Below are 22611 nucleotides of genomic sequence, written 5' to 3' on the forward strand. Positions count from 1 at the left end.
AAATGAGAATTGAGAGGAGATGAAGTGAGATGAGACTAGACAAAATAAGACAAAACTAGATGAGATAAGATGAGACGAGATTAGACAAAAGACAAAACTAGATGAGATGAGACAAGACCAAATTAGATAAAAAAAAACAAAAAAACTACAAAAAACACAACAAAAAACAAAAAAAAAAAAAAAATACACAAAAAAGACAAAACAAGACAAAAACTAGATGAGACACGACAAAAGACAAAAACTAGACGAGACACGACAAACAAGACAAAAAACTAGATGAGACATGACAAAAGACAAAAAACTAGACGAGACACGACAAAACAAGACAAAAACTAGATGAGACACGACAAAAGACAAAAACTAGACGAGACACGACAAAACAAGACAAAAACTAGATGAGACATGACAAAAGACAAAAACTAGATGAGACATGACAAAAGACAAAAACTAGATGAGACGAGACAAAAGACAAAAACTAGACGAGCCACGACAAAACAAGACAAAAACTAGATGAGACATGACAAAAGACAAAAACTAGACGAGCCACGACAAAACAAGACAAAAACTAGATGAGACATAACAAAAGACAAAAACTAGATGAGACATAACAAAAGACAAAAACTAGATGAGACGAGACAAAAGACAAAAACTAGACGAGCCACGACAAAACAAGACAAAAACTAGATGAGACATGACAAAAGACAAAAACTAGATGAGACGAGACAAAACAAGACAAAAACTAGATGAGACACGACAAAAGACAAAAACTAGACGAGACACGACAAAACAAGACAAAAACTAGATGAGACATGACAAAAGACAAAAACTAGACGAGCCACGACAAAACAAGACAAAAACTAGATGAGACATGACAAAAGACAAAAACTAGATGAGACGAGACAAAAGACAAAAACTACATGAGACACGACAAAACTAGACGAGATGAGAAATCTAGATGAAATGAGACAACACGAGACGCGACAAAAGTTAATGAGATGAGACAAGACGAGACAAAACAAGACACAACTTAAAGAGACAAGACAAGATGAGACAAGACAAAACAAGATGAGATGAGATGAGACAAAACTAGATGAGACAAGACGAGACAAAACAAAACTAGATGAGACAAGACAAAACTAGATGAGACAAGACGAGACAAAACAAAACTAGATGAGACAAGACAAAACTAGATGAGATGAGCGTAGACAAGACGAGACGAGATGAGACAAAACAAAACAAAACTGGTTGAGATGAGATAAGACAAAACAAGACAAAATTAAATGATATGAGACGAGACCAGATTAGATGAAACGAAAATCCTTAGAGGTAAAAAATAAAAAAGGTAAATACATTTTTTTTTTTAATTCCTACAGAAGAGACAGGTCGAGACCAGATGAGATTAGAAGCAGCCCTACTAGTCATCTGAGTCCAACAGCTTGTTTTCTATAATTCTTTTTTGTTTGAAAAGCATTTTCCTCTCTCAACCCTCTGTCTGTGTCCATCTCTCTTGGCTACACACCAGCTGGACTATTACAGAAGAAGAAAACTCTGCAATAGGTTGACCTGTAACCTTTAAAAGTGTGCGGAGTAGCTTTGTGACAACAATGACGGGGCCACCCTGGAGTCACCATGTGATTCACATCTTTGCCTATAGTTGTGTTTGATGTAAAGGGCCAACATATTAGTTAATGAATACATTCGCCCCTATGACAAATTAGAAGATCCTCCACCAGCGGCTGTATGTCCTGACGGAGGCTCTCTACGTCTCTGGTTTCTATCACTTCATGTAACTGGCCAACATCATGACACCAAAGGAGAGGATAGACTGGCCTGATAGTCGGAAACCTGGAAGCCTTCGAGCAAGTCTTTCCAACCAATCAGAAGAAAGCCAGAACCACTGCACTTATGAGTGCTAGGAAATTACTCAGAAATCTTTTTATATAGATTAGCTGTGATACATTCCGGATCAAGCTGAAAGTTGAGAATAGATCTGATGATGGTAAATGGGATAAAATGATAACAGCAGCATATGTTAGTCATTTATATTTATAAAGCATATGATTTGATTAGAAAAGGTCAACTTTGCAGCTTATTCTTTGCAAGAACCACCCACTTAAACAGGGAAAGACCAACATATAGGGACTAAGTAGCTATTGTTTTTATATGCCATTTAGGGACGGGTTTATCTGAAATTGTTGATAACACAGTAACAGTTTGTTTGTGTGAAATGAGAGATTTTGTGTTTTTGGTGTCATTGGCAGGAGCAAGTCTTCCAAATCTCTTCCCGAGCAGAATCAGGGAAAGGAAGATGCTCGTTTAACCCACAAGTCAACACCGTCTCAGTCATGCTCAGTAAGTGCTGCTGTCTTTTGTGTCTTTATCCGTGTCGTTTTGTCTCAGACACACACTATAAGACTTTCTTCGTGATCTCTTTGTTCAGGAGCCCATAGTGTCATAAAAACACCCACATTTTGTGGCTGTCTGCCCCCTTCCGATGTGACAACTTTGGGTCACTCAGTGCCGCCTCCATAATCCTTTGATCTGTAATTGGCTAGCTGGTGTTGGGTTGCTGTTGACACAGCCAATGGGCTAAATTACACGCACATTCATGCTTTCACACACCACAGAGCCATTACAACTGCAACATTAACACAGCAGTGTTATTTTAGTATCACTGAAACACTATTATAGTTTGCAAAAGTCTGCAAAATTGTTTTTTTGTCATTTTAATACTTTAAAAAATGTGTATATAGTTTTTTTTTAATCAATTTTTATTTCATTTTTAGTTTAGGTCTCCTAGCACAATGTTAAACTAAATGAAGACAAGAAATGTTGCCTTGGCAGCTAGTATTTCATGTAAAGTTTATCGTTTATTTTGATCTATTTTTTTAAATCTCTAATTTGAATTAACTATAATAACCCTGAAACACAGATGCCATCATCTCCCAGTTTACACCTCATGAGAACTAATTGCATGTGTCACACATACTCGCCTACAAAAATCACACACGCACACCTAAATATAAGTTATAGGTCATCGTTGAGTCATCTGTATATAAGAGAAAGTTTTAAGTGGTTATTCCATTAAGTAGAACAGTTCCTAACTGTCTAGACGGCATTAAAGACTGACGGTCCTTGACATGACAGCCTACAGCTTTCTCAGTCTGATGTCCGTCTGACAATTTCCATCATACACTTGGCCCCTAGCCACACGTCAGCCCCAGGGCCCAGCAATATGGAGTGATGAAGTGATAGAGTAGTGCACTGATGAAAGGAATGAGAGATTTGGGGAATGGAGACTTGAGCAGGTCATTAGTAAAGCGCACCGCAGAGAAATGTACAACCACAATAAATCCATAGGTCTCGTATTTAACATACAGATGTGTTTTAGCCATTGTTTATACGTGATCTGCAGTGCGTTTACAAAATAAATGTATTTTAAACAAGACTGTCAAAGTTTAAAGTGTTAACGCATATGAGTAAATGTTTAATAATGTTTAAAATACATTGATGCATTTATTAGAGTTGACATCATAATAGTTTCGATCTGTTCTGTGAAAACACAACTGGAACAGATTGGTGAACACACACACAGAAGCCCCTATAGCTAAGCAATCATTCAAAAATAAAAGATGAAGAATGTAATATTTTTTATGGGTAATTTATTCATAAATCAATCCCAGACGGGACATTTAACATAAGCAAAATCATTTATACTTCCTATTTTAGAGTGGAATTTCAATAATATTGAATTACAATATTACTGATGCAAAAACATTTTACATGTAATCAGTCCATGAAGTTCTGGAAAAGTTTTATTATTTAATTAGTATTTATTTAATTGCCATCCACAACAATACATTTAAAATGAGTAACTGAATTTATTTAAACTTAAAGGAGAAATATATGGTATAAATTAGTGACTACAAACCATAAAACACAAAAAAAACAAAAATCACAATAAAAAGTATATTTGTGTGTTCTGTATATATTTATTATGTATATATAAATATACACCCATATTTTGAAAATATTTACATGTATTCATTTATATTCATGTCATTTATATTATAAATAAATATATCTAACATAACATTTTTCTGAAATATATACATGCATGTGTGTGTATTTATATATACATAATAAATATACACAGCACACATATATTATGTAAACAAAAACTTTTATTTTCGATGCGATTAATCATGATTAATCCTTTGACAGCACTACTATTATATAATATATAATTGAATGTTAAATCAAATTCACAATTAAATCACATTAACTACATAAAATTAATCCTGATAACTTATTCTAATCTGTTGTCTTTCCTAGTTTAATTCACCAACCTTACTATTCATCTGAGAAGACAAAATCCACATCTAGCACAATAAAAAGTGTCTGCTAAATAACTAAATCTAATGTAATGCAATGTCATAAAAATGTGAAAAGATTTTCACTGAACATGCAAAATCTGTAGGACACGTTTCTGTTTCTGTTTCTGTCTGTGGTTAGATCAGGAGCTGTTCTCTGGCATGTACATTGACTTCATGGGGACAGACGCGGCAATCTTCAGGAGCCTGACCACAAGGAACGCAGTGAGGACGGACCAACATAACTCCAAATGGCTGAGCGGTACAAACCCTACATTTTATTTGATCCATCTACATTATGACTGTTCTGTCAGAAAATTGTGCATAATGTTTTCTTGAAGCTACAAATAATTATTTATGTGGTGCATTAAATTACATGTTCACGTTCCATGCCATTTCAGTCAAATAATACACAAACCACAAAGTAAAAACCATCTTTGCCCACGTCAAAGGAAATAGCAGAAGACAGGATAGACTCGGTATCTGTTTACAATGATTCCACCAGGAAAATGAAAACATATTGTACATGCATAATGGTTTTCTCATGAGGTCACATTATCTTTTGTGATACACAATCCAAATATAAACAATGAAACGCATATTTGGTCTGGATCTGTGAGATATATTTTCTTCACTCAGTTCGCCAGCAGCCGTATTGTGTTTCATATAAACTTAGGCATTAGCACCATGCAGAGATGTTTGATTCCTTAGGCATGAAATGATACAGTACAATCTACGTATTTCTCTTTTGTGTTTGATGTAGAGCAAATTGAGTGTTTAAGCTGTAGTTATTCTTCTATTTTGACTAGAGCCAGTGTTCATCGATGCACACTTGATTCCTGATGGCTCAGACCCAAACGACGCCAAACTTTACTTCTTCCTGCGTGAGAGACTGACAGACAGTAGTGGAAACACTAAGAACATCCACGCTATGGTGGCTCGAGTCTGCCCTGTAAGTTTGTTTGTGTTTTTTAGTATCATGTCAATTTTTTACTGTTTACAAGTCCTACAATAGTGTTCAGGGAGGTACATTTTTTAAAATGAATTTGATAAAGTGCAATCGCAATCTTTTTTAAATTGTAATATCATTAATATGAACCGTATAATATGTAACTGTATTAATGATTTTTTTTAAGTCATTGTTAATTCTATTTAGAATGACACTGGTGGTCAACGCAGTCTGGTGAACAAGTGGACCACATTTCTGAAGGCTCGGCTGGTATGTTCGGTTCTAGAGGAGGACGGTACAGAGACCCACTTTGACGAGCTCGGTGAGAACACACACACACACACACACACACACACACACACACACACACACACACACACACACATAACTATACATTTAACGTGACCGCGTCACAGATAAAAAGCGTCAAACGGGTTCTAGTCACCTGTTGTACCTACTATATGGTTAGGGTTTGGTTTAAGGTTACTTGCATGTAATTATGCATAATGTATTGTTATTATAATAGTAAGTACATGTAGCGTGTAATAAGGACACCTTAAAATAAAGTGTTACCGAAAGTTCACTTAAAAAAATAAATAAAATGTCTTAGATATCAAAAGTATGTTCATCACTAAAATCAAGTCCCCTGGTTGTCGATATACAAGGCTGCCTTTATATTTAAATTGTTTAAATAAAAACTAATTTCTTTTAAACATTTATTTTTATACAATGTATATATTTTATGTATTTGTATTCAGTAACAAGATATATATTTTATTTGATTGCCATATATTTTAGGACTAGAAAAAAATCCCAAGAGGCATTTAACCCCATTGTACCCTAATTAGATATGGTGTTGTTAGTTCTTAACCTGTATTTAACCCAACGCACTCCTTCAAAAGCCTTACAAATTTAACGTTCTAGTTAAACAGCTTTCTATTCTTGCTGGTCATTAACCATGAACTAGCCATTTCGGTGTTTGTCAGTATCCAACAACAGGCCTAGGTGATTTGTAAAGGTTTTCACCTCATTAAAATCCTTTTACGATCATAAAACACTCAGCACAAACTGTTTACACTGGAGGGTTAAAGCTTGTTTATGAATTTACACGCGTACACCCGTTTTATTCTTGTTAGGTCAAACTAGAACCGTGTAACAATGTTGTGGGACAGATGTTCAGCTGTAGAGTGAGTGTTTGTCTCTTTCCTTCCAGAGAATGTGTTTTTATTGGAGACGGACCACCCAAAGGGCCTCCTCATCTTTGGAGTTTTCACCTCTACAAGGTAAAGCCAATAGCAATATTGAGCTTGCTGCTAATGTGTGTATATATGCGTGCGCATGTTTTTGTGTGTGTATTTGCCAAATATAGGTCAGACAGGGTTGGAGCTGAGGGGATGACTGGGTTTCTGGGAAAATGCAATCACACCTGAAGGCGGTAAAGGAAGGGAACGGTCACTCCTTTACAAACAAATATCTAATCTTAGTTCATCCAGCAGTTTTTCACTGTGATGAAGCGAACATCTGTGTGGTCTGAATGATTTAAATTGGTCTGTCACGCAGCAAGAAAGTGTGTAATACTCAGTGTCATTTTTTTTAAGTGCCCCTATTATGGGTAATGAAAGGTTCATATTTTGGTTTTGTGAGTCCCCAACAAAAGGCTGACATGCATGCAAGTAAAAAAAACAAACAACACTTTCATTGTCTTATAATATGCATTTATTTTTACTTTACTTGCTCAACGACTCCCAAACGATTCTCGCAACGATTAATTTTTCCAAACCCCTCCTTTACTGTATTGATTGGTCCACGTCTTGCCTGTGATGCCTGATAAAGCAGTGTTTGTGAGCGCAGTGCTGCTTTGTGTACAGCGTTACCGGGGAAATCAATATTTTACCGCTCCTAAAGCAGCATCTAGTGGCAAAGAATGAATTTGCATTTTCATTCAGACCAATGGGAAAAGACCAAAAAGTGGGCGGGCAATACGCTAATGTTTCATGTTGACTCAACATTTAACGGCTTGGGATTCGTTTAAATAAACGACTCGTTTCAATGATTCAGAGTCAACACTTTCTTTTGAGAGACAATGGTGCACTTTTAGATTTAAAACTTTGCAGGATGTTTTTATTCAACCTGCATTTTTACCCACTGCATGAAAGGTAATTTTCAAAAAAACATAATGGGGTACTTTAAAAAACTGACTAATAACCTATTCATTGCTATTAAAGTAAAATTACTGAACCTAAACATAGGAGCCTGATAAAATATATACTGTGTATATTTTTTTTTCAAAAGATATCAGTACTCAAATACATTCATATGTACATATATTTATAATATATTACTACATTTCCCTCTATTCTTTCTATGGTCTATTATTTGTGTATATTTGTATGTAATCTATATTTGCATCATCTATATACTACATTCTAATCTATTACATTTAATAAAATTTTAATAATTAATTTAACCTATTATGCGTTTAAACATATATTATACTCTTATATAATACATATCATTATTTCATATATTCTTTCTATATACTATATTATTTGTTTGTAAATATCCTATATTGTAAACGTGTATTAATTCTAAAATATATAAATTTATTTCTTAAAAATACATTCTATACTTTGGGGTTGAAATATTTAGCACAAAAAATACGGGAGACTTTATTTCTATATAGTTAAGGGGGAAAAAACTACAGAAAGGTCCAAAGTAACAGCACCTTTTGACACTACCAACAAGCGTAACTCCAATCATTTTACTTTTGAAGCACTGGATAAGAAATGTTCATCTGATTTAAGCACAGTTTTAGACGCTGAAATGTCAACACAAGAGTTGTTGTTTTTTCTTCTTCAAGAGAAGGATCCGAGAAGCCAGTGGTCTTCATTTATAATCTCATTGTTTAGGCGAAAGAGTTCAGAAACGAGGTCTCATTTGCTCTGGGTCATTTCATTATGTTTGTTATGGTGGGTTTGAATGAGTGTATGTCGGGGCGTGTGTGTACGTGAGTTGTGGTTTAATGAGGTGAGATTTCGGTCAAGGTTTCCGAGCTGTGGTTCATTCTCCAACCACGTTAAATCTGTGTGGTTTTCCTAATGAGGCCAATCCAAACAGCGACAGCTTCTTTGTCGGTGCCACGCTCTGTTATTAATCATCATATTTTGTCTCTTTCCCTTTGTTTTGTGATCAAACAAAGAAATTCTTTGTCTTGCTGTCTGATCAAAATCTAGGATGTCCAGCCAAACCACACTTTATCCCAGAGTGTAACCAAAGCGGTGTCCCCTTTCCTTTATGTGGCATTTTTCTCTCTCTGTAGATTGAGTCTCCAGTGTAACCATGTTAAATCATCCCTTCCATCCAAATGCTTAGGAAGGAAGTGCAAGACTGTCTTTTACTGTCTGTCTTGCTTCATGTTTAATAGCTCTGTGTGTTTTGTTTTATTCCATCCAGTTCTGTGTTCAGAGGTTCTGCTGTCTGTGTGTACAACATGGCCGACATCCTGACGGTCTTCAACGGACCGTTCGCGCACAGGGAAGGACCCAACTTCCAGTGGGTGGCTTTCCAGGGCCGCATCCCATACCCACGACCGGGAACTGTGAGTCACACACATTCAGGTCCTGCCTTGATACAGTCACTCTGTTTATAACACCATTAAACAGAGTAAATATTTGTAATTTACACAGTTTAGTTGAAAAGGCAAATAATTGTAGGGGAGGAATGTTTGCCAAAATAATCATCATCATCATAATCTTATTTTTAAGAGATTTGATTTCTGGTCTATCCTCCGTGAGGCCATTTTTGTGATACCTTTTAATAATATTTTACCAACATTATATAGAATTGTACTATTTTAATAATATAAAATATTATTGTTTTTCCAGTTGAGTTATAGATTAAAAATTTGCACACTTGATTTCTGGTCAATCATCTGTTACAAAAGCTTATAATTTAAAATAATTAATTTTTTATGCATATGTGATGATTTTAAACAATATTTCACTATAATAATAATAATAATATAATATAGAATATTACTATACTACGGTTTATAAATATGTATTTATTATTTGACAAATATTTCAGAAATATATTGTATATTTCTATTTCTTCGTTTAATACAATTTTTGCATTTATAAACTTTTTTAATTACATGATTTCTGTTCGTGATTATCAGAATAACTTGTATTTTATTGTCATTAATTTTTATAGATATATTTTTAGATATGATAATTTTACAATAACAATTTACTATAAAATAATATTTAACAAAACTATTTTAATATAGCAATTTTTTTTTTTTCAGTTTAGTATGTACATGAAATTTGTAGGTTCGAAAGACATTTTATGGTCATTTATTTATCAGATAAATGATGAGATTATTTTACATGAAAATATATATAATGATGTAATTTTATTAATGTAATACTAAATTATTATTATGTGTCCACAGCGTAATGTTAAAGAGCCACAAAGGGTTTATTCCCCACTTAAATGAATAATGCTTGGACTTTTACATTTTGGGGGGAACTTTTAATATGACATACACTCGCATGAGACAAAGATTCACTAATATCAGTTTTAGTCTGAGTGACAAAAAGACCCAACTGAAGTGATAAAGCTTTCATAATCTACAGCATGATTGTCTAAGCTTTAAATAGTTTTATCCTCTTCCTATCAGTGTCCTGGTGGCGCGTTCACCCCTCATACCCAGAGCACTAAAGAGTTTCCAGATGATGTGGTGACGTTCGTGAGGAATCACCCCGTCATGTTTAACCCCATCTACCCGGTCGGCAGGAAACCTCTGGTGGTGCGGACACACGCCGATTATAAATACACCTCTATAGCTGTGGACCAGGTCACTGCTGTGGACGGACACTACCAGGTTCTATTCCTGGGCACAGGTAAAACCCCACACTATGACAAATCTCAAGAAAAATAAATGACTAATGAACCTACTCTGAGTTATAACCACCAGATGAAAAACAGTTCAAATGTTCCACAATATATTTCCCCAACTACCTCATGTAATCTGTTTGTGGAAGGAACTGGAACACTTAACTTTGCTTGACTCCTTGTTGACCTTTTCAACAGACTAAACAGCTTTTTCCACCTAAAAATGAGAAAGACAGAAAAGTTGAAATTTGTTTTCCTGACTGATAACGTTTTACTGAAAGTGATTTGTCAGTTAAATTATACTTAATTTAAAATACTTAAAAATTATACTTTATCTTAATAAATTATTGCAGTAAGCACACACGTGACTACATTATACAAAACATACCAGAGCCATGTTCCTTATAATTTTATATAAAATACCATATAAATGTAATCTTATATTCATCTGTTTTTCCAAACATTGAGCTTTGGTGGGTGATGCAGGCTTGAATCTGGCCTGCAACATGTCGCATTTTCCCTATACTAAAAAATTCTATACTATACTATATTTTAAAGCAGTGATTCTCAACCAGGGGGCGAGGGTCCAACAAACTTCAAACTTCCAAGGGGGCCACAGGATGACTTAATAACAATAATATTTGAATTTGAATATTTTACTACAATTCTATGGAAGCCCATTTCTGCCACTGAATAAAAACAAAAAAAAAGGTAATTGCTTTATAATAACTTCTCACAGTTCTGGCTTTTTCCCCCTCACAATTGCATTATACAAACTTGCAATTCTGACTTTTTTCCTCAGAATTGCAATATATAAACGTGCAATTGTGAGAAATTAAGTCATAATTGCGTTATAAAAACTTGCGAATGTGAGACATCAAGTCAGAATTGCAAGATATAAACTCGCAATTCTTACTTTTAGTAATTTATTTTAATAGTAACTTAATTATAATGCTTAAAAATACATACAAGAAATCACATTTCTTAAAAAATGTTCTTTAGCTGTCACAAGCAGAAATATTGTGGGAAATGCTTTTCACTACTGTATATTCAATACTATAAAATTTAATTTAATTTTTAAATATAGTTATTCTCTACCATTCCATTCCTTACAGCTATATAACACATCCAGAGATCATACAGACATAAATCTGTCTGCTCCTGACCACCACTAGAGGGCAGAGAGTCTACACAAGCTGCACAAATATCATCATCTAATCATTTTTAACATAAACATCTATCTCTCTTCTGTATCGGTTAAATGGAAGATATCATGATTCCTGCTGTGTCACAGCACAAGACACGATATTAACTTTAGCGATGGCAATGTAAGAAAGAAAGAAAGCGTGTGTTTCTCTGAGAACAGACTCAGAGACACGACAGCAGACAGGCTCAGCGGTTACTAGGGAACGGGGATAGGGACATTTGGAGAGAATTCAAAATCACAGCTGTTTGTATTTGCCTATCAAAATTCCTGATGGAAAGCCAGGAGCATTGTGCGGAGTGGCCTGCCTGCTCCTTGGCAGGGCTTCGTCTAGAAATGTTTGCTATTTAAAATGGGAATTTCCAGTTTGAGCTGAATTCCTTGTCTCTTAGGATCTGGAGCTAAATATACACACCTATCATGACCTCACAGAGTGGATGAGCTTGACATTTAATGTTCATAAGCTGCTAATGGCATCAAACTCATCACTCAAAACGTTTCTACGGTTTAAGATATCCAATAAATAATTTCCACCAGGCAGATGGCAAAATCCCCAAAATGCTTAGACTTACACTGAAGTAGGGCCATGGGCCATATCTAGGGACTAGAGGGTGGGCTCTTTTGACGTATAAATCACCTAGCAACCACCCAGAACACCTTGGCAACCACACATTTTCCTCTGAAGTCTAGTTTGCAGATCTGTTTCTCAGAACAGATGCTCAACAACATCATAAACCAACCCAGATACACACACACACACACACACACAAGCTAAAAGATTTCAAAGAGAAAATCTGAGAACAATAGAAAGTTCATAAGCAGTTCAAACCCAGACCACATTATCAAGGTTGTTTTTGCTTTCCAGACTGTCCAATACTCTCCTGATGTTCTGATATTCTGCTCACAGATAAAGGCACGGTACAGAAGGTCGTGGTTCTGCCGTCAAACGGCTCTCTGGATGAGGATCTAATCCTGGAGGAGCTGGAAGTGTTTAAGGTCTGAGTTCTCGCCACACATCACACATCAAAATATCTAGAGGAGCGGAGCTGGCAGTGCCACAAAGCGTTTATTAAAACTCAGTGTTGTTCTAAGGGAAGGCAGATTTTTAATGGGAACAAAGACTGGGCGTGAGGTGAGGAAAAGGTTACTCTGTGAGATTTCTTATGATCTGCTTTGAGTGGCTCGAAATTGTCAAAATAGGTTAAGGCGTAATGAATCAATTCATGGATCATGAAATGCCACACACAGACAGCTCAGTGGGATGTTCAATTTGGCATCTGAACACACACTCACAAATTTGCACATAAAAACTCAAAACCACCCTAAATAGGTGATTTCGTTTGATTGATTCAAATGGCAAATAGACTAAGGATGTCCATTTTAATGAAAAGCTAAATCTTTTTAAAAATGTATTTTAAAACGTAAGCACAGCTTTCAGAAATGTTATATTTGTAAAATTGTCAAATGGTGTAACCATCAAGTGAAAGTAATCACATTTTCCCTCCAAAAGTTAACACTTTTGTTTTTGCTGTTACAAACAATTCAATTCAATTCAATTCAAGTTTATTTGTATAGCCCTTTTTACTATACAAATCATTGCAAAGCAACTAAGACTAAACAAAACAAACACTATAAATTTTTGAGTCATGGATACCATGAAATTTCCTTGGGGTTATACCATTTGACATTGCCATTTTTGAAGTTGCAATACAAACAAACATTATGGCATCTATAGATGTTCAACTAACATGATCATTATAAGGTGTTTAAAGCACAAATTATATTTACTTATATTTCTCACACTAATTTGAGAATATGAATACCATATATTTCACAATCTAATTAACAAGCTTATGAATATTTGGACTAAAGCCATAACATCAGTCATACAGTGTTACTGTGACTGAGAAGCTTGATGCACTGCCACAGAAAAAGGAATTATGAAATAGAATTTTGAATATTTTGAAAAAAAGAAAAAGATGAAATGATAGAAATCATGAAAATGAAATTAAACCCACTACCAACAGACACATGGGGAAAAAAATCCATGTTGGTTGCACCACACTGACTCTACATTGTTGAAAATGTTTGGATAAAATTATATAAAACTCATTACACCACCTTGTCAAATAGGAGTGGACCATAAAGAAATAATATATAAATGTTGAAATTCAATATATAAATGTTCATAGGAATAGGCAGTGTATGCATGAATTAAAAAAAACATTTACCTTCATTCACCCTATTTCTTTTTTTATTTTCAGAAGCAATCTCCTATCACCAACCTAAAAATCTCATCTAAAAAGGTAACAACATTTAGTAGCTCTTTCATCTATAACTCCATTTGTGTGATTAAGTGCTACATATAGTAAGTGGGGGTGGCAGGGGAAATGTTGTTGCTTTAATTCTGGGTAATTATCTTGTCACCAGTCCTGTGGGTTAAAGGAACAGCTTTTGAGATATCTGTCTTGTATGTGTTACAGCAACAGCTGTATGTTAGCTCTGAGCACGGAGTTTCCCAGGTGTCTTTGCACCGCTGCATGGCATACGGCTCTGCCTGTGCAGATTGCTGTTTAGCGCGGGACCCGTACTGCGCTTGGGATGGGCTCAGCTGTTCTCGATTCTACCCTACTGGCAAGAGGTACACACACACACACACACACACTAACACTCAGGGTGGCATAAACTGCAGCAGCGGGGCAGATATAAATGATGAGACACCGCTTTGGTTTCATTTAGTCATAAAGCAGAGACACACAGTCTGGGTTGAAAGATTATTCGTGGAATTTGTACAAACCCCTAACCCTACATATTAAAATTCATTTAGTCACTATTACATTTTAAAGAGTTCTGGCCTAAGATTTTTCTGGCAGACGATGAAACAGATTTAAAAAGACATATAGAGGGACTAGAATATCAGAGACTTGAGGGTGGGCATTTCTGACTTGGGCCAGTAAGCAACTACCATAAAACACCCTAGCAACTGCATAGCAATGCAGTAAAAATCACTCAGAACACTTTGGCAACTGTGTGGCAACAGTCTCTGGAACTCAGACTGCACACATACAGCTCGTCTCTCAAACAGAACAGCCCACATATTACATATTCATAAGTATTTACACTGTGGCTTGTTTCAGAACGGGACATGTTAATCAGATACCTTAGCCAAACAGTTTTTCTTGATGCCAGATGTACTGAGTATGGAAAATATTAATGGAAGGCACAGCCATCAAAACATCCATTCCGGTGTATTGAAGTGGAAAAACAGACATTTCCATTTCACTGCACTTGTGACAGCTGAATCGTGTTAATTATGAGAAATTAAGCTAAAATTTGACTTTCATGACAAGAAATGTGTTTTATAAAAAGAATATTGTGCAAACATTCAGGCAGTGAGAGAAGGCAAGAGTGAAAGGAAAGAATGCATATATGAAAATCTGTTGGATTAATCCTATGTAAATGTTTTTCCAGGAGAAGCAGAAGGCAGGATATTATGCATGGGAATCCACTAACTCAGTGCAGAGGGTTCAATCTGAAAGGTAATGCCTACCTGCATGTCAACTAGGCAAATAAAGTCCTAAAGTTATGTGCCGAGACAAGAATTTAAGTTTTCAGTAAGCAGTTTTGTGACAGGCAGTTGGAAAAACCTGTTTCCATTTATTTGAGACAAAGTAATTGCGACTTTATATATCACAATGAGACTTTATATCTCTTAATTGTGCCTTTGTTTCTTGTAATTGCAACTTTTTCTCGTAAATGCAACCATTTCTTAATTTTTTTTTCTCTCTGTATTGCAAAACTGCATTTATTTCTGACAGCTGCTGCTTTTTTCTTATAACTGCAGCTTCATTTGGTTAAACGCATAATTTCAAGTTGAAAACTTGTGAAACTTTAAAGGGACAGTTCACCTAAAAATGAAAATTCTGTCATTAATTACTCACCCGCATGTTGTTCCAAACCCGAAAGAGAAGAAATTGTTGAATAAAGTTATTTTTATTTTCTCTGCGCACAAAAATAATTCTCGTAGCTCCATAAAATTAAGGTTGAACCACCGATGGACTATTTTACTGATGTCTTTACTACCTTTCTGGGCCTTGAACATGTCAGTTGCGTTGCTGTCTGGAGGGTCAGAAAGCTCTCGGATTTCATCAAAAATATCTTAATTTGTGTTCAGAAGATGAACGAAGGTCTTACGGGTTTAGAACGACATGAGGGTGAGTAATTAATGACAGAATTTTTATTTTTGGGTGAACTTTAATGGAAACTCTACATTGTGTAAAAAGCGTCAGCAGCAGAGTCAACAGTCACATCAGCAAAATTTTGTCAGCAAAAACAGTCGACTATCAACAGTGTAGTGTTGTAGAAGTCAGTGTTCACACAATATCACTTTCAAACCAAACCAACTGTTGATTAGTTAGCACAGTGAATCTGCGAGATCAACTTAAACCAGTTCATTCTTACGTGGAATTCCTGATCACATGGGTTCCTAAGGAAATGACATTTTTGCTTTCTAATTGCAAGGATGAATTGTGTGTTGCTAGGAACTAAGTCACTTCTGGTTGGGACACAAATAATCATTTGCAAGACCATATAGAGCTGAATCAATCTAGTGACTAAGTATTTTACTCATCAACAGCATAGCCCCAAATGGATCCATTTTGGCGTTATGAACGTTGTCATAGAAACGAATCGTTTCGAACAGCTCAGAGTAGAATCACCAAGTTGTCATCTTTTAATTATGCTAATTCTAATGTGAATGCAGTCAATGCTTCTGCTAAAATGCTCATGCATCAAAGTCATTTTATGATGTTGACACAATTTTAGCATACTATTTTCATACACATACAATTTTCCTAATGAAATACACACTTTTGATGCTTAACTTAAAAGCTACTTGACATGCAGCCTCACACCTTTCTCTTCTCCCACCACCCGTTTCCTTCTTTCTCTCATGTTTGTCTGATTCTCTCTCTCCTTGTGAAAGAATCTGTCATGGGACCAGAACACCTGTTAATTTGAATACAATTGGCATAGATACTGTCAGCGATCCAGATGACTCAGTTCAACACTTCAGATGCATCAGAATTATTAAATAGCAATCTTAACAACGAGTGGAAGTGTTATCCCAGCAGTATGCACTAAACAAAAGAAGCATAATGTCAAAAAAGATGTTGAATGCATGACATCATTGGCAAGTGTACAGGGTCACTTATCAAATTACACACTAATGTGGCTCTTCAGAGTATATTTTACTGCATACTCAGTGAACTCGTACCCCATCGTGACCCTCATCCGCAGATGTTAGCGTGACAGCTGAATTACGGCAGTACAATTACAATTAGCATGCGCTAAGTGTTCGAGAGCTTTGGCTAACACTTCATGTCTTGCTTCAGCCTACAGGAATGCAGTGGAGATGACTCAGTATGGAGTCAAAAACAACACCACCTTCCTGGAGTGTCAGCCCAAATCTCCACAGGCCTCAGTTAAATGGCTGATTCAGAGAGACAACGATCGCAGGAAAGAGGTCAGACAACCCTGTCCATTATGACACATACACAGTGCACAGTACTTTGCTCCAGGCTATCGATATTTCATTTCAATGAAATATCATTGTGTTTTTAATCATCGAACAGACTGACTCCTCCTAAACAGCTAATGGTGGAAAAATAAGAAAATTATAGATGCACAGGGATGCTCAAAACTTCTTTGAAGGTCTGGCTTACAATAAAAAAATTAAAATAAAACAAAGACAATATGCAATGGATAACATAAGAGCTAATATATACTTAGACGTTATAAATGTATATTTTATGCAAGTATAATTATTACATTTATAACAATTATATAATAATAAAAAATAATTTTTCTTATATATTATATGTAGATATATATTACAATACAGTTATTTTAGCTTTAAATAAGTCTTTATGATATCAAAATGTCTGATACCACAGAAATTTCAGAATTCTTGTCACCAGTGTCAACATCACAAAAAACTAACACTAGCCTATATTTAAAACAAAAAAACCACAAGCTCGCCGAAGACAAGTAAACAGTCAGTGATTAAATAAAAATAAGAAACTAATTAAAACCAATAGGACAAAAAAACTACAGCAGAACGAAAAAATAAGACATGCTACATAATCAAATGTATAAAACACTGCATATTCTTCACTGTGTAAATTAAATACATATTTTTTTCTTATTAAAGTTAAAAAAGTGATTAAGTCAAGATCAGTGAGAGATTTTCTCTATTTAGAGAATTATTGTTGTTTAATTAACCTGAATGACAGACAGCAGGAATATTAGACTGCTGTCACTTTAAGAACTGCCCTGATCCAATATACTGTTAAATACATGTTTTCTTTCTTAGCTGTTTGTTTTCACTTAAACACTATATATACAACAATACAGCAAAAAAAATGCATTTTGAAACACAAAATTCATTTTATTTAACATCTCAAACACTAAAAAGAAACAAAAAATATCTTTATGAGCACCATCTTCATGTGCGTGCGCCTCTCTGACAGTGATCAGAAACAGTCTTTTAGACAGCGCGAGCATATACAGTAGCAAAATGAGTCTTTTGATCAATGATCACCAAAACAAACATGTCCCTGCCCAAAAGGTTCACAACCCTATCTTGAAAGCTTTTTTATGTATTTTTATATTCAATAAGCATTTAAAAGATACACATTCATGGGTCATTCTTTTCTCTGCATGCAGGTGAAGCTGAGCGATCGTGTGTTGTCCACCAATCACGGCTTGCTCATCCGTTCAGTGCATTCCTCAGATCAGGGTGTGTATTACTGCCTGGCCACAGAGAATGGCTTCAAGCGCACACTTGCTAAAATCCGTCTCCAGATTCTGAGCGAAGCTCTGGTCAGCGCTCTGAGCAATAAACATTCTCCCTGGGGCTGGGCAGCCTCACTGCACCCTAAAGCCCTGGTGTCAGCCTTCAGCCCGGCCGAGACGTTGGCCATGCACCAATACTGCAAAGAACGCAAACAGATGCAGAGTCTGCAGAACATACAGAACCCCATGAGAGGTGATCTGGGCAAACTCAAACCCTTGCTGGACCACAGGAAGAGCAGGAACCGCCGAAACCACTTACAAGAGGAATAGAGTTGAAACATGAACAAAGGAAATGGATGGAGAGATGACGAAAAGGAAAAAAGACATGCATCAGGAGAGAACTCGAGTGGAAAATAAAGGAGGAGAACGCTTGAGAAGATTCCCCTGTTATGAACCTCAGTTGTGGTTCTTCAAGATCAAAGCATCTCAGGTGCTTCCTGTACAGCAGTCTTATATACACAAACACCCAGAGCAGAGGACTCTGAGACATCCTCACACACAGCCAATTTGTTTCAAGCAGCATAATACAAAATGCCATATGTCATATCTGGTAGTATTGTTATCAATTTATATGAATGTGGCATTTCAGAACAAACCATCAAGTAATACAAAATCCTTCAAGACCCAATGAAATGGCTTGATGGAACCGTTTTTTTTTTTCCTGTGTTGATGTATTTCCTATTGAAACAGGCATTTGGGGCGGGGCATATGGAGGGGCTTGTCCTTTTTTAACAGCCTTTAGTTTACATTACAGCCATGAACATTTATTTCTGCTTGCTAATGCTATTTGATTATTACCAAATGGGACAGTATCATTCTAGAGCGCATTTCAAGAGACACGTACACACACACAAAAAAATGTTTACTCATCAATATTTTGGGTTGTTTACTGAAAGAGAAAAGACTGTAAATTGCAAATGTACTATCTGTAAATCTGCTAAAGGTTTGTTGAATTTTAGGACTACATTTGCATTAGCCTTAGCCTCAAAGCTAACAGACATGGACAAAAAAATCCACAGAAATTTTGTTTTCTAGTTCATATCAGATTCAATCTTATTAGATATGGATCTTGAGAGTATTCTGTTAACTTATAGACGTAAAGTTGAATTAGCTTCTAAACTATTGATTTCTTCTACATTTTCTTTAATATCCCTGCAGAACATTGTGATTAGAAGTATATTCTAGCGATCCAAGTTTAATATACATGCCATGTTTAGGGCAATACATTTTGGAAAATTTCCATAAAATGGAACAAATTTATCTATTCTACTACCTACAGCTCTTCAGTACCCATAACTGAACTACAAGGCTACATTAAATATTAATAGTAGTCTTCTAAAGTCAGTCAATGGCCTCCCTACATTGAGATCATAATTTTTGGTTTAGAGCTCATCTCAGGCTTGTAAAAGTTTGTTTTCTAGTAAATTAATTGTTTATGGTCACTGAACAGATCATGATAATATTACTTGGAGACAAAAACATGACACATACAGCAAAGTACATCATCCCAGCTGCACCACAGATGTTCATATGGGAAGTGAGAGGGAGAGAAGATGGTTTGGAGACGTTTCAAACTGTATCAGACAGGTGGCTCTCTCAGCCCATAATACTGTAAAGAGTGTTGTATTTTTGCCATGTGTTGTGCTTTGGGAAACACCATTAATCCAAAACACTTGCAATTTTTTCCTTAGAAATATGACTGGTTCGTCATCATTTACTCACCCTCATGGCCTTCCAAAAAACGTCGGACCTTGAATATAATGCACATGTCGTATGGACCACTTTTATGAAACATTTTTGTCCTTTAAGCAGCTTGACAGTAAGTGGTCATGTTTTCAGTATATGGAAAAGAGCAGCATGATCATTCTGCAAAATATCTCCTTTTGTATTCCTGAAAGAAAGAATGACATGAGGGTAAATTTTCTCGGGTGAACTATTGGAATGTTGATTGTATGTGCACGTTTTCTTCTTTTACTAACATGGTATCCAAATTATTTTTCAACACAGAAGTTAGCTGTTTTCTGTGAATGTGCAGAGCTTCTGTTTCATAAGCCTAAATGGAAAATTAAAACAAAAATGCAGTAAACAGTAAAACTATTTGTGCTATAAACTACTGTGTTTATAATTACAACAATACATTCAAATATTGCATATAACAATGGAAGCCATGCACATTCAAGTTACAAATGGCTGTATCCGATCTTATGTTAAAAATAAGGTGAATACTGAACCAGTATGAAATCAGTTTAAAGTAGATATTTTGTAAAGTAGATTTACATAAGCCCCAGAAATACCGCAGTGTTAAAATCACATAAGGGTAGGCCCAAAAAGGCATGTGATCATGCATATTTTATCATTGTTATACAGGCACATGTTTGATGTTGGAAATGAATGTCATGTTAATGTTTTGTGGTTTTGCTCAGTGTGCACAGCTGTAATGTGATTGTCACTCATTTTAGATGATGTATAGCATTGTACAGCCTCCAGGTTTGGATTACTCGATGTCTGTGTAACTTATCTCTTTTTGTATTTTGAGTATCTGTAAATAATGAAAAAGTTCAGCTCTAAAAACAAATGAGAAATCCAGTCACTTAAATTTTGCAATAGATTTCTCTATGGCTATTAGAATAATTTCATTCAGATTTGTAGTTTTCTCTCTGAAATGCCCGAATTGAATTTTGTTTAATGCCAAATTTCAGATGTTTTTGACTGAATCTGCACTTTGCAGATGTTTCATGTTCACCTTTTTTTTCTGTGGCATTTTGTGCCCTCTTCAAAGGGCATTTGGAGTAACAATATGTTTTAATATAACAGGCTACTACAGCGAATATGCTGTATTCCCTGTGAATGTTAATGATATTTTTATTTTATTATGTCTTGATTTGTGTATTCCTATTTATTAATGATATAAGCCTGAACAACTGCATTAAACAACTTTAATCTATCCCATGTGTTACAGACTCTTTATAAAAGAAGAATTTGAGAATTTATTCATATCTGTAGTCCTTTAATATTAATCCGATTAAACTAATAAAGAGTCAAGTTATGAAGACAGCAACATTACACATGAACCATAATGAAAACCACGCCGCAGCAGAGTTTGAATGCATAATATGGTTACGACAGTGACAATTTTACTCGATTTTCAGGACTCACAGCCGCGTTTTCTGTTAATATGTGTTAACGCAACCTACTGGCCAGTTATAGTTATCTATCACGTTAACACGATGCAAACACAACGTCTTCTGTTTGATGTGTATTTTCATGTGTGGTTTGGATAAATTACAGAGAAGCAGAAACGATATGTCATCTGAAGATTTTAGATCCAGTCTTCCAAAGAAGCTTGAGTCAGTTTTACGGTCAGCTTCAAACTGTTATAAAAGCTGCTGTCTGTTAATCAGTCTGATAAATTGACTGATGAATTCGCGCCTACATGCTACATGTGATATTCTCAGTTATCGCGAGAATAGAAAGTTGTTTAAAAACAAACAATCAAACAAAAAAAAAAAAAAACAGTGAGTTGCCAATCCCAAACCAACCAAACAAAAAAACATTACATTTCTTTTCTCCCTTTCTTTTTTTGATGCTTAACATAAAATTAGGTACTGTACAACATGAGATTTGACAAAGATAACATTTAAAAGGATAGTTCACCCAAAAATGTAAATTCTGTCATTATTTACTCACCGTCATGTTCGGTCTTACCCTCCACAGAGATCTATAGCCTAACTGAAATGTTTGTAAGGACATCAGTGGTTCAATCGTAATTTTATGAAGCTACAAGAATACTTTTTGTGTGCAAAGAAAAAAAAACGACTTTATTCAACAATTCTTCTCCTTTAAATCAGTTTTGTGCCATTATTGAGATTATTGATACCTCTGCGTGTAAACAACACATGCGTGTGATGCTGCTGACTATAACATGCATGCACTGAGCCTTGTTTATATGCAAAGGAAAGCAATGCGCATGTGTCTTTGTACTCTCCATAATGACAGAATACATGACTTGGAGAAGAATTGTTGATTAAAGTCATTATTTTTGTTTTCTTTGCACACAAAAACTATTCTCGTAGCTTCAAAAAATTACGGTTGAACCACTGATGTCACATGGAATATTTTAACGTCCTTACTATTTTTCTGAGCCTGCGAACATTTCAGTTGCATTGCTGTCTATGCAGGGTCAGAGAGCTCTCGGACTTCATCAAAAATATCTTAATTTCTAATACGAACAAAAACCAAGGTCTTACAGGTTTGGAACGACATGAGGGTGAGTAATGACAGAATTTTCATTTTTGGGTGAACTATCCCTTTAAGAGTGTTACTAAATGATTAGT

The 22611-nt window shown here is 35.4% G+C and overlaps 1 protein-coding gene and 1 long non-coding RNA gene across 4 annotated transcripts in view; one reads left to right on the forward strand and one right to left on the reverse strand.

Moving 5' to 3' along the window:
• LOC122137039 overlaps positions 1-20135 on the reverse strand; it is a 46366-nt gene extending 26231 nt beyond the window's left edge. Inside the window, exons 1-3 of one of the 2 annotated variants that reach the window (XR_006154540.1) lie at positions 20000-20135; positions 10033-10435; positions 8826-8961 (exon numbers count right to left, since the gene is read on the reverse strand). This is a non-coding gene — a long non-coding RNA (uncharacterized LOC122137039). Of the gene's footprint in view, positions 1-8825; positions 8962-10032; positions 10436-19999 lie in introns of those variants that run through there. The other variant, XR_006154541.1, reaches the window with a different exon arrangement.
• The window catches only part of LOC109066419 (semaphorin-3C-like), a 52893-nt gene extending 31063 nt beyond the window's left edge, over positions 1-21830 (forward strand). The window contains exons 6-18 of one of the 2 annotated variants that reach the window (XM_042722221.1): positions 2262-2352; positions 4516-4635; positions 5183-5325; positions 5530-5644; positions 6536-6605; positions 8776-8920; positions 10004-10226; positions 12330-12418; positions 13687-13728; positions 13906-14063; positions 14894-14961; positions 16816-16946; positions 18149-21830. In XM_042722221.1, coding sequence (XP_042578155.1) covers positions 2262-2352; positions 4516-4635; positions 5183-5325; positions 5530-5644; positions 6536-6605; positions 8776-8920; positions 10004-10226; positions 12330-12418; positions 13687-13728; positions 13906-14063; positions 14894-14961; positions 16816-16946; positions 18149-18547 — 1794 coding nt within the window. In that variant the 3' untranslated portion in view covers positions 18548-21830. Of the gene's footprint in view, positions 1-2261; positions 2353-4515; positions 4636-5182; positions 5326-5529; positions 5645-6535; positions 6606-8775; positions 8921-10003; positions 10227-12329; positions 12419-13686; positions 13729-13905; positions 14064-14893; positions 14962-15240; positions 15546-16815; positions 16947-18148 lie in introns of those variants that run through there. The other variant, XM_042722222.1, reaches the window with a different exon arrangement.
• The last annotated feature ends 781 nt before the right edge of the window (positions 21831-22611 follow it).

Source organism: Cyprinus carpio, chromosome B4 (genome assembly GCF_018340385.1).
Source record: "Cyprinus carpio isolate SPL01 chromosome B4, ASM1834038v1, whole genome shotgun sequence".
In the NCBI taxonomy this organism is placed as follows: domain Eukaryota; kingdom Metazoa; phylum Chordata; class Actinopteri; order Cypriniformes; family Cyprinidae; genus Cyprinus; species Cyprinus carpio.